Source organism: Haemorhous mexicanus, chromosome 1 (genome assembly GCF_027477595.1).
Source record: "Haemorhous mexicanus isolate bHaeMex1 chromosome 1, bHaeMex1.pri, whole genome shotgun sequence".
Lineage (NCBI taxonomy): Eukaryota > Metazoa > Chordata > Aves > Passeriformes > Fringillidae > Haemorhous > Haemorhous mexicanus.
Genome location: NC_082341.1, coordinates 125,097,159 through 125,109,566, shown reverse-complemented (window position 1 = coordinate 125,109,566; position 12,408 = coordinate 125,097,159). Strand labels below are relative to the sequence as shown.

The following is a 12,408-nucleotide window of genomic DNA, read 5'->3' as shown; positions in this document are numbered from 1 at the left end:
ACTCTCTTGACTGATATAAAATTGAAATGTATATATACTGTATATATAATATATAAATACTGTGACTGCCGTCTTTGGGACTTCAGGGTTTTTGTGTTGGGTTTTGCTTGAGGCTTTTTGGCTACTGTCATAGTGTAGTATTCTATATATTCCAAGTGTAAATAAGACGTATCAGTTGTTTACAGTAGATGTGGGAGGACTTCCCCTATAATAACGGTAATGAACTTCAGCATCTATCGGAAAGTTCCTGTGAGTAATTTCCTTGCACTGTACATTCGTCTGAGATTATCTGGGTGAACCTCGAGGCTCTGAGAGCTCTGGGTTCCAAGTGAAAGAAGTCACCAAAAGATGTTTGCAGAACACAAATTGATACTCAGTCCTTCTAATTTGTAAGTGTGTTTAGTGTTAACACATTGTTAGTCAAGTCCTCATCCTCACTTAGCACTTGGAAAGTAAAGCACTGACACACATCAGTGATTCATTTCCTGAGGAAGGAAGTTAAGGCTATCCACACACCCTCAGCACCTGTCGCAGGCCACATGTGGGAACACTTACCCCGAGCAACATTTCGGAAATGATAAAAGGGTCTTCCTCTTGTAAGATGTATCACAGTCTCCAGTCCCTCAACTAAGCAGTGTAAGGCATCGTTCTGCAGATTTGCACATCTGGATGGGCAGTTGTGGTGGTACAGTGTGCTTTGAATGAAACTACTGCATTGGTATTGCTGAAAATGAAGCTCCTCAGGCAGCAGTGGTGTTGAGGCTGTTCTGATCATGTGCTGGTACCTGAGTGTGTTTGGCTTTTGTGCAGGAATGATTGGTGGCAATGCCCCTCGGCCTGCCATGGCATCTGGAGACTGGGGCAGCCAGGCCCCCGCAGTGAGGGTGACCTGCGCGCCCACGGCTGGTGCCATGAACCGGCCGGTGCAAGCAGGCATGATCCGCAACCCCACGGCCAGCATCCCCTTGAGACCCAGCAGCCAGCCTGGCCCAAGGCAGATGCTTCCATCTCAGGTCATGAATATGGGTAAGTCTCACGTGGAGCTGCTCCTTTTGGTGCACCCTGGATTGTTAAAGATGAAGCAGGAGGAAAAGAAGAAAGTAAGAAATCCTCAGTTTGTTTATAGATTCAATAAGAACCATATTTCACCATGAAATTTTCCTGTGGATCATGGAAAGAAGGTGTCTAAAATGCTGAATTTTAACACGTTTTGAAATGGACAGTTCCTGCTACTTTGTAGCTCCATGGTTGTGTGGCCAGAGAAAGAGGACATGAAGTTGCTTTGGTTCACTAAAGACTGTGGAGTTTTTTTAGACCAAACGCTGTGGAATGATAATTGTTCCTGGTCACTTCTAAAGCAAGTGCTTTATAATACTGACTCTATGTACAGTCTTTTTCTTATGCTTGTCTTATTCATTTTTGCATCTATGGTGTTGTATCTGCTATTTTATAATTTTGAGCCACTTTCAGAATACTCATATTTTCTCAAAATTTAAAAGCAAATTTCAACAAAGGAGTAATACTGCTTTTAAGTGTAATATTGCTGAAGTCTTAATGCTTTAGTTTGCTTTTACCGTAACATAGGTAACTCAATTGAAAGAATTAACATGCAAGTAGCTTCTCTTCAGAAAAGTCGTATGGTTATTTTTTCTTGATTAGGGCCATCTGAATTGGAAATGAACATAGGAGGACCTCAGTATAGCCAACAGCAGGCACCTCCAAATCAGACTGCACCGTGGCCAGACAGCATCTTGCCTATAGAACAGGCGACTTTTGGTAATCAGAACAGGTGAGTCTTGGTGTCACATCAGAACACAGAGAGATTTTGCAGGCCTATAATTTACACACTTCATGGAAACAAAGTTGTGCATAGAACATTCACCAAATGTACATCAGTTTAGTTTCTGCATTATTTTGTGCTCATGAAATGTATGTGTGTTCCAGTAATATTTATAAATGCTCTCTTTGCCGTGTAATGTGTTGAATGAATTCAAAGTTCTGTATCACAGTGAATGCTGCCAGCATTTGAGGTATAGTTGCACCATTTTTCACCTCTGGAGCATTAACGTGAGCATGATTTTGTCTGATTTTGTGGTTCTTGTTGTTAGCAATTACACTTAACACTAAATGTGGAAGAGTGCTAGTAGTACTAGCCATGACTGTGTAGTCCTAATATCTGTCCCTTCCTGCAGCAGGGTAGCATTTTAAGTGATGTAGGACATGGTTAATTATGTTTTGTTTGGGTTCTTTTAATTGACCTAAATTCTGTAAAAGACAAGGAGGGAAAGATGAAGTGAAAGGAAGGCTGCCTCTTCCCTGAAGTTAGCTCCTCCTCAGGTAATCAGAACTGCAGTTTGGTCACAACTCATTAACTCATATGTAATGTTTTAATAACTTCATTCATCATCAAGACTTTTAAGTGATGGCACAACTGTTAAAAGCAGCTTACACTTCTTAAAAAAGAGGCATGTCTTCTCCAAAAGGTCTGCAGCTTACTTTAGAGAGACTGTGTGTATATGGAATGTCTAAGGAATGCAAAATGGACAAGCAAGTACAAAACATTGAAATATTTTCAGTTGTGTAAGTAGTAAATTGAGGGATCACTGAAAAGAAAATTAGGTGGATGCATTTGGAAAAAAAGTATGTTTGGAAAAAAGTTTGTATTCTGACTACATTCTCTTAGTTTTCATTAGGATGCCCAAAAATATTACCAATAAATATATGTGGCGTTTTCTTTGTTATATTCCATGATTTTTGAGATGTTTCTTGGTGTTTTCCTCAGTTAGCATATCCATATGCACAATGCACTGTTTGTATAATGGAATTATTCACTTTAAAAACTACACCTTAAAAGAAAATACAGGGTCATGTCTGGTCAGCAAGCCAGGCAGTTAATTCTTCCATTTTTTTTTACATTTGCATTTGTCACAATTTCCTTACAGCTGAATAATTTCCTTATCTCCACATAGTTAATTTCCTTATAGCTGAAGATAGTGAAAAAAATTCCCTTTGCATTGCATCTGAAAGTACCAATATTTTGATCATTTACACCCCAGCCAGAGACGATTAATTGGTCGATGCTGCCATTTCTCGCTTTATTAATCCCCAAGATGGCTATTTTTATAATCTGATGGTTGCTATGTGTTGAATGAGTAAAAATAATTCTTAAATTAAAAACTAACATTTTCATTGGGGTATATAAAAGAAATGGAGAAATTGTAAGTAATTGTCATTTTTTAATATACAGAATTTGACAAATGTTTCTGTTTTCTTTTTCATGTGTGTACACACCCACTTGCAATTTCAGAGAGGGTTTTTTGCTAGCCTCATCAACTGTTTTTCCATATAACAGATCCCTTCTTAAAAGTTATCTTTAGAGTTTGTAAGCAATTTGAATCAAAGGATTTTTTTTTGCTCTTTCCTTTTTGCGGATTTATAATTTCATCTATGAGAGTTAGAAAAATTTCTCTGAGTTTGATTAATACTTTGCAGTGTTTTAAAGGTGTGTCATATACCCTTCCTTTTTTTTTTTTTTTTAACTGTCTGGGATCCAATTAAAAAGAATGTATTTTTATTAGTTTTCCTGCCTGCCATCCCTTGAGTTCATTCCGTGTGCAGCCTGACGATGCAGCAGCTCTCCTGCTTAGCTTTGACATAAGAGATTAGACTACCATGGCAACCATATATCTCATTATGGAAACTAAATACACAAACATGTTTCTTTGTTTTTTCTAAACAGACATGTAAAAAGGGTTCACATATAGTGCTTTTCCTCCCTCCATGGGTGACAGCTTTTGTTGTCACTGAGTAATTATCTGGGATGGGATTCTTCCATGATGTGCATTTTGTAGCTGCCCTTGCCTGCAGAATGCTCTGCTCTTTTTATTTTCTGTTGCATTTTGTGGTAGCGTGCGTGAAGCAGGGCAGGTGTGTGAACTGCAGAACAAAACCGTGTCATTTAGCTGCAGATAAGGTGTTATTTCAGATTTAGTTTGTTTCTCAGGAAGTTTTGTCCTTTGAGTTTATAGCAAACCTTTATTCTGCCTTTGTAACTGCAAGTGTGCTTCGCATACAAATTCAGGGGTGAGGTAAGCAGGATTTATAGAGTCATCACATGCTGCCTGACAGTACCCAAGTTCTTGCTGATGCCCTTCCAAGGCACATAACCAAGTGTATAAACTGATACCCAAGTGTGCATTTGGGGTAAGCTGATGCAGTGTTTTGCTGCAATCAAAAAGGGGAATGTCCTTTTCTCCCTGCTCCCTCATGCTTCTGCCCAGCTCTTCCAGATGTTCAGTTTTTGAGAGCTCAGACAATCCATGGACCCATCTGTGTGACCTCTTTGGCTTGTTTAGCCTGACAGAAAACCAGCTAAGGAGAGAGTATGGAAATGAGTACTACTTGTGGTAGTATACTTGATCTGACATGAGACATTCAAAGTTACGACTAGTTTTAAAAATTTTAGAAGTTATTTCTCCTCCTGTCTTCAGTGGCTGTATTCTATACTGACTTCTCAGTTCCTCTGTTGACCCTGTAATATGCAGTCAGCACTTGGGCTACATTTATTGGGCTTTCCTGCTTGTCAGAATCACCACGCTTGTGATTCTTGACAGGCATTCGTCATTTAGTTACTTCTTGGGGTAGCATAACTTCCACCGAGGATAACTTTGTACCAAAATTGGCAGCAATTAAAATAATTTCTGTCTCTACTTGTTAGTTCAGTTTGAGTACTAATCCTCTGATATTATTTCATGTTTTCCAGCAGCTGTTTACCAACCCTGTGTTCATGTTTTCACAGGCAGCCATTTGGCAGCTCACCAGATGATCTCTTGTGTAATCATCCTTCATCAGAGTCACCAAGTGATGAGGGTGCTCTCCTGGATCAGCTTTACATGGCATTAAGGAATTTTGATGGTTTAGAAGAAATCGACAGGGCTCTAGGAATACCAGAACTAGTGAGCCAGGTATACTGGACATGGTATTTTGCATGTATTATATATTGCTTTTATAAAATATGTTGTCACGGTGGAGTTGAAAAAGTTGAAAACACTTCTTGCAAGCTAGGATAGTGGAAGTCCATTTAATGGCTCAGTGTCACCTGAAAACTTTCCCTCAGCCCCTCGTTTAGTCTTCCTTCCTCTCCCCTGCCACCCTCACCTAGGTCTCCTGCTTCTGACCAAACTGACCAAAACAAAAAAATGGTGGTCAGAGGAACAACTGTAGGGGACAAAAGGTAAGATCATGGCCAGCAACAGAATATAGGAAAGAGGAAAATAAGAGCATGAAGACCTAGGAGCCGAGGAGCAGGATCAAGAGTTTAGTGTGATGGGGCAACAAACTTTTGGATTAGCAAACCTGAGATGTGTAAATTCTCCTATGGATTTTTTCCTTAGTTGATTACTGTGTGTTAAGGAATGAGATTTATCTGAGGCAGCTGGTTCCATTCCAATCACTTAAACTGTAATTTTTTTTTTCTAAATTTCAAGCATGCTTTCTACACTTTGTTCTATGCTTTTTCATCCATTTTTCCCCACAGTTATTTTTGTTGACTTCCACGTGGTTCTTGCCTTTTTCAGTCTTATATGGTGCAAAAAAAAAAGTGGTAAAAATGAAAGTATTTTGAGTAAAAGTTAGTTCCTGACATTTCTGGCATCAGAATTTTATTTCCAAAATCAGTATATGTCTGTACAATGACTTAATATTCTAAGAGGACCCTGCAATACCCATTTCATTCCCCAGCACTCATCAGCACCCTAAGCATAGCTGTGAACTAGCTCTACATTTTAGATATGAAATAGGACCAATGAAATTCTGCTTTGAACATGAGAAAGCTATCTCCAAGCCTGTTTGGTAAACACAGAAGTCAGTGAGGTGTAGAGCTGGAGATACAATTTATTGGTGAACTTCAATTTTGCGCTATGAAACTTTCATGCAATATTATATAGGTTTTGGAGTGCCACCACCAAAAAATATGAATAATGGTTTATTTGAAGTTAAGCAGTAAATATGTTTCTATTTAATTAATAATTCAGGATCTTGCAGATAAGAGGACTTCTTCATTTTAAAACATGTTTTTTAAAATAGCCTTCAAACATTTTACAGCAGCTTAAAGACTCCCTTTCATGAGGGCACTGAAATTTAGATTAACTTCATTTTCAAGGTCAGTGTGGAATAAGCTATTAAATTATTCTGGCTAGAGCAAATATTAGGGGACTATCTAGAATGGAATTCCGAATTCTGTTAGTTTATTTATGCTAATGGATAATCAGTTAGTGCAAAAGTGCTCTGAAAGAATTAGGCACTCTGTTCACATTAGCTTCTGTAATAGTTTCAAGCATCTTTATTTGAAGTCATTATTTTGTTTAAAGACACTGATAAAAATCTAGTTATTCATTTGTATAATACCTTTGAATTTATCTCTGATTCAATGGCAAAAATATGGCAGCATCACTTAATTTACAGATTTTGATCTAGCATTTGTCGTTTCAGATTTTTATTCATTAGAAGAGTAATGCAATGTCTGTGTAAAGAACACAAGAAAGATAATGGGGTTTTATTTAAAGAAAAAAACCAACAAAACAAAGGAAAAGAGAGAGGAGGAATTTGTCTCCTTGAATATGTTTTCATACAATTCTGCTTATTTTTAAGTTTTATACTGAGGTAAAGAAAGCTAATGTAATTCTCTGTTTCAAAACATTCCCATCCTAGAAGGTTGTTTTTGCAGGCTGTCTGTATTAGTCCCATATAATCCTCTGGAAAGCCGTGTCCCACCAACTGTTCCTCTTGCTGGTGTATTTCTGCAGAGCCAAGCTGTCGACCCTGAGACCTTCCCGAGCCAGGAGTCCAGCATGCTGCTGGAGCAGAAGGCTCCGGTGTTCTCGCAGCAGTACGCGGCGCAGGCGCAGATGGCGCAGGGCAGCTACGCGCCCATGCAGGACCCCAGCTTCCACGCCATGGGGCAGCGCCCGGGATACACCGCCCTGCGCATGCAGCCCCGGCCCGGCCTGCGGCCCGCCGGCATCGTGCAGAACCAGCCCAACCAGCTGCGCCTCCAGCTGCAGCACCGCCTCCAGGCGCAGCAGGTACAGCCCCTTCCGTGCCCAGCTCTCTCTCCTAGGTGGCATGTGCAGTCAGCTTGCTCCAAATGGACCGGGTCTTGCTTCATTCCGCTTTTAAGCTAAAATTTAACAGGAGCCACAATGAGTTTTGACAAGATAGTGCCTTGCACGTTCTCTTTTTTGATCTTTTTTGGTATCTTCACATTATTCTTAGTGTAATACGATACAAGAACATGACCAGTATTTAAGCCTAGATCTCACTAAGTCTCTGAGAAAGGTTACATTGGTGCTTTTTGTTATATACATCTTTTTCTATTTGCTGTATCTTGACTCTTCTGCCAATCTGACTGCTTTTATTGCTGCCTGTTGCCTATATCCTACATCCTTTTTTTTCCTTTGGCCTTGGTCTGCTTCTGAGAATTAAATTCTTATTTCTTGTTTTGTTTTTAAATACATAGGTTTGTAGTACTGTCAGATATCAGTGCTTATAGTATTTAAGGAGGAAAGATAATTTCTGCCTTCAGTCATCAGGATAAGGTCTAATCTGGAGTAAACTTCAACAGTCCAGTGCCATAGTGAAAAAGAACAGGAGCTGTGAAGGGAGCATGTTTGGTATAAACAGCATAGTGCCTGTGTTGTTATTTTTATGCTGTATTATCTCTTTAAGAAACAGCATTCTGTGAATGGGAGTAGGATTTGAGGAGGAAAATTAGTCACTGCTTGGATAAGTAGAACTAGGTCTACAGACCAACTCATCAGAGAAGTATATCTGTTTGACTTTGTATGTAACACTTCTTTTTTCCCTTTCCTTCTAAAAACATTTGGGTTTTGGTGTTGGGATGGTTTGGTTTTTTTTCTCTTTAGAATCGGCAGCCACTGATAAATCAGATCAGCAGCGTCTCCAATATGAATCTGTCCTTGAGAACTGGAGTGCCAACACAGGTGAGAAAAATAATACCTTTTAAAAAAGAAAGTCACTTCCTTTTTTGCTTTCTTGCCCCAATATAATGCAATAGCAATGCTTTGTGGCAAGTGCAATTTCAATACAAATATTGCAATGTGATAGGGAGTATTTTGCTGTTTCATTTCTGAGAGTCATTCCCATTTTACATGGGATGGATGATTGTTTAATAAAGATTTTATATAACTGCATTTTTAACCATGCTTCTCATTTCCTAAAGATGTGTGTTTTTAATGAGCTGCTCCATTTGCAGATACAAATCACTGCAACCTTAAACACTGGTATTATTCTTGCAGTGTTGGAAGTCTTTCCCAGCAGAAGCACTAGCAAGTTTATTCTCTCCTGCTTTGTATTTCTGTTAGTTGTGTGATGAGGGGGGGAAAAAAGCTGGAATCTGTGAGATTGCTCTAGTGGAGATGCCTCTGCTGGCTGGGTTGCCTTGGAAGGGTTGTTGATGGATGGGTGGTGGTGGCTTTCCCCCAGGGCCCCATCAACGCGCAGATGCTGGCGCAGAGGCAGCGGGAGATCCTGAGCCAGCACCTGCGGCAGCGGCAGATGCAGCAGCAGCAGCAGCAGGTGCAGCAGCGGACGCTGATGATGAGAGGGCAAGGCTTGAGCATGACCCCCAGCATGGTGGCCACCGGTGGCATCCCGGCAACCATGAGCAACCCGCGCATCCCACAGGCAAACGCACAGCAGTTTCCATTTCCTCCAAACTACGGTACTGGTTCCGCTCCCTCTCAGTGCATTTTGTCAGTCCTTACTCCCCCTTGTTCCCCCCGGTGCTTCGTCCGAGCCCCTGCTCCACAGGCTCTTGCCTGGTTCCCTGGGAACAGTTCGAAACATGGCAGTTTGGACCCCTTGGAGGTTCCACTCTCCTAGCTCTAGTACCCATTATTCTCCAAGCACTGCTCTTTCTTTGAGCAGCAGCAGCAGACATGCAGTGTGTATGTTTGTTTATATATAGATATATGCAGATAAATACATGTACACACACACAGACCCATGTATGTGTATGTATTTGCTTGATGGACTCTGAATTTTGAGTGAACTAAACAAAAACCTCTTCAATTTAAGTGATATAAATCAGTTTTAGATAATTTCCTACCCCTAACCCAATTTAATACCGTTTCCTGTCTTTGTTTTACAAAGCCACAAACCACTTTTTTCTGAGCAGTTACCTCCATACAGTTATTGTTATACAGTTTCTTTATTTATACCTACTGTATAAGCTATGCTATAATTATATTAAATAATATGTTATGTGAAAGTTCTGCTGATACAACAAATTATGTCCATCCAACTCTAAATTTGGTATCTACTCTTACCAGATGATAAAAGTAAGACTGGTTACAATCAAATTTGCAGGTATGAGCTCTTGGTTTGTTTTAACTCTGAATGTACAGTGGCTAAATTTCTCATTTTCTTCTCCAGGTATTAGTCAGCAGCCCGATCCAGGCTTCGCAGGGGCCACCACTCCTCAGAGTCCACTGATGTCACCAAGGCTGGCTCACACTCAAAGCCCCATGATTCAGCAGTCTCAGGCTAATCCTGCCTATCAGTCCTCTACGGAGATGAATGGGTGGGCACAAGGGAATATGGGTGGTAACAGGTAAATCCAGAAGAAAACCAAAATGAGCACACAGAGTAATGGGGTCATTTATGGTCTACACTTATTTATGGGCTCGTTTCATGTAACTGTTTGTGTGTTTGTTTGTTGCTAACTATCTATCCTAAAAGAGATTTCTTTTCAATTTGGCTTGACGAATTGGTTTAAATTTTGTTTTCATACATGGCAAAGTGAATGCATAGCTAAAAGACCTGCATCCACACAATGCAGTGCTTTGTCTGTTACAACTGATCAAACACCATGTGCCCTTAAGAAGCACCTGTGCTGCACAGTGAGCTCCAGCCCCTAATGTTTGTGTGGATGCATTTCTTCTGCATATGATTTTCATCCCACACTGCTTTCTACATGGCTGGATCAGCTAAACCAGAGCCAATGCATTCTACCGCTCTGGAATTGCAGTGACTGGATTATCACCTCCTACTTTAAATGCTGGAGTGTAACCAGGTTCAGCCCATTAGTCCTTGCACATGCTGGGGGTCAGCATATAGCTGTCATTCCCTGACAGCATTGTAGCAATACCTCACGCATGCAGTCACCTTTTCGGCTGAGGCCCCTGCCCCAGTGGGTGTAGCTCTAATAATCAGTCTGTCCAAATCAAATGGGTTTTGAACAGTCTTAGTAGGCAGCAATGAGGTTCCAGATGGCAGTGATCTGAGCTTTTCCTTGGAAGATGGGAGGAGCTGTCAGGTACAGCCTTTATCAGTTGGTACTGGGGTGCACACAGCTGTCTTTAGCACTGTGCTTTTGCCATCCTGAAGTTCTCAGGCTTACTGTCCTAGCACAGCAACAAACCTTTTTCCTGCTAGCTGACAAAGATTTCAGAAACCCAAAACACCAGTATTTTATTGATGAGGCTAATCCAAGTAAAGTTCCCCCTAAAGCAGCTGATTTATCTCTTATCCTCATCCTTGTCCATGCCTCATCCTCACGGTCTTCCTGAAGCATCTGCAGGAGGCTGTCATGGCTTCTGCCAAAAATGGCAGCGGGGGCAGCTCCATGAGTCTAATGGTTGGCTTTGCTAAACTGCAGCTCTGCAGCAGGGACATGTCAAATGTGCTTACACAAGCCACTGAGTATTCACAATGATCTGTAGTGTACTGTTTCAGCCATCCAAATAACAACTTAAAAATGGGGTGAGGTGGCCTGAAAAGACATGGAATTGGAAGAAAGAGAATGGTGGGATTTTCTGGGTTTGGTGCTGTGCCCAGAATGCCATTGCAGTGCACCAGATCTCAGAGTGCGCAGCAATAGCCTAACAGAGTACCCAAGTGCAAGATTGAGTGTTAACCCTGAAAGATTTCCTCGGCTGTGGGAGCAGTGCTTCACAGGGAAGGGAAAGTCAGCCACTGATACCGAGACACAGCAGCCCTTCCAGTATTTCAATCTAATGCACATTCTCTAAACAGACACATTGTCAGTAATAATTCTCTCATTGGCTGTTGAATTATGCTCAAAGACTAGAGAAGACTGATGTGTGAACAGTGAAGTGCATTTTAGGAAATGCAAAGAAGTCTCTCATATGGCTTTCAACATAATGGGAAGGAAGATACTGTCCAGAAAGCTTTTGGACTGAATAAAATCTAGGATGAGGTTTCCCACAGTTACTCCCCAATAAGTTGTTCAGAAATGTCCTTAAAGAAACAAGATGGTAATTATCTTAGACTTTATGTTGTTTCTTACAGTGCCACATTTTCAAAACCTGATGCAAAGACCTAGTAAATAAATTCCTGCACAACTGCATGTCTATATTTGTGAGCCTGCTTGCCATAATTGTATGTGCAAATCTGGTATTTGTATATGCAAATAGCCTATTTTGCAAAAAAGAAAGTTTATTACCCTGTCTTCAATTTTAGCTCAACAGTCCTGCGCTGTGCTAACACTGGAGGTTAGAGGTGTTTTCCTCTCCCTCCCAACATTAGTTTAAAATACATGCAAAGCTCCTTTAGACAGCTAATTGGCTGTTCTTGCACGTGCATACTAGATTTGTACTCTGCCATAGTTTCACATGCAAAGGCATGCATTTTTGTACACAGACATAGGACCTTACATTTTGAAAATCTACTCCTTAGACATTAATGCAGCTGAAAACTAGTTTTTCCTTTCAAGTTGGAATAACTGACAGGATATACAAATTCTAGCTTAAGATATATTTTTAAAAATTTCTTAGTGGCTTTAGCATTCTAAGTCTGACACATTGCTTTTTCCATTCCTTGCTGTAGCATGTTTTCACAACAGTCCCCACCACATTTTGGGCAGCAAGCAAGCACCAGCATGTACAACAATAACATGAACATCAGTGTATCCATGGCAACCAACACAAGTGGTATGAACAACATGAACCAGATGACAGGGCAGATCAGCATGACCTCAGCGACCTCTGTGCCTACATCAGGGTTGTCCTCCATGGGTCCTGAGCAGGTGAGAATCTAAGGATGTGAGATGACAGCTAGAGGATTTGCTTTTACTTCCAGTAGTTTTTCAGGTCCAGTGCATTGTTTCTCTTACTAGCTGTCTTGGAAAATTTATGATAAAGGGGCTTTGGTTTTAGTTCTGCACTCGAATAGCCAAGGTGACCAGTAAGGTAGAGAGCCTTGTAGCTAGCTCCTGGACTTCCATGGGAAGCACATGCTGATGGTAGCTCCTGTTCTCAGTAGGTAAGTGTCTGTGCCACAGTTGCAGTTGCTGATTTTCGCAGCAGCAGAAGCTGGATGGCAGGCAGCTGCTTCCTAGAGAGAGGAGTGAAAGCTGCCCATATGGGC

General features: G+C 40.9%; 1 protein-coding gene across 4 annotated transcripts in view; it reads left to right on the top strand.

Annotated features, from left to right (window-relative positions):
* NCOA2 (nuclear receptor coactivator 2) overlaps nt 1-12,408 on the top strand; it is a 188,357-nt gene that overhangs the window by 163,721 nt on the left and 12,228 nt on the right. For all 4 annotated transcript variants that reach the window (XM_059862013.1, XM_059862005.1, XM_059862021.1 and 1 more), the window contains 8 exons: nt 811-1,026; nt 1,660-1,789; nt 4,799-4,964; nt 6,804-7,082; nt 7,923-8,000; nt 8,503-8,740; nt 9,454-9,631; nt 11,869-12,067. In XM_059862013.1, the coding sequence (XP_059717996.1) occupies nt 811-1,026; nt 1,660-1,789; nt 4,799-4,964; nt 6,804-7,082; nt 7,923-8,000; nt 8,503-8,740; nt 9,454-9,631; nt 11,869-12,067 (1,484 nt within the window). The remainder of the gene's footprint in view (nt 1-810; nt 1,027-1,659; nt 1,790-4,798; nt 4,965-6,803; nt 7,083-7,922; nt 8,001-8,502; nt 8,741-9,453; nt 9,632-11,868; nt 12,068-12,408) is intronic.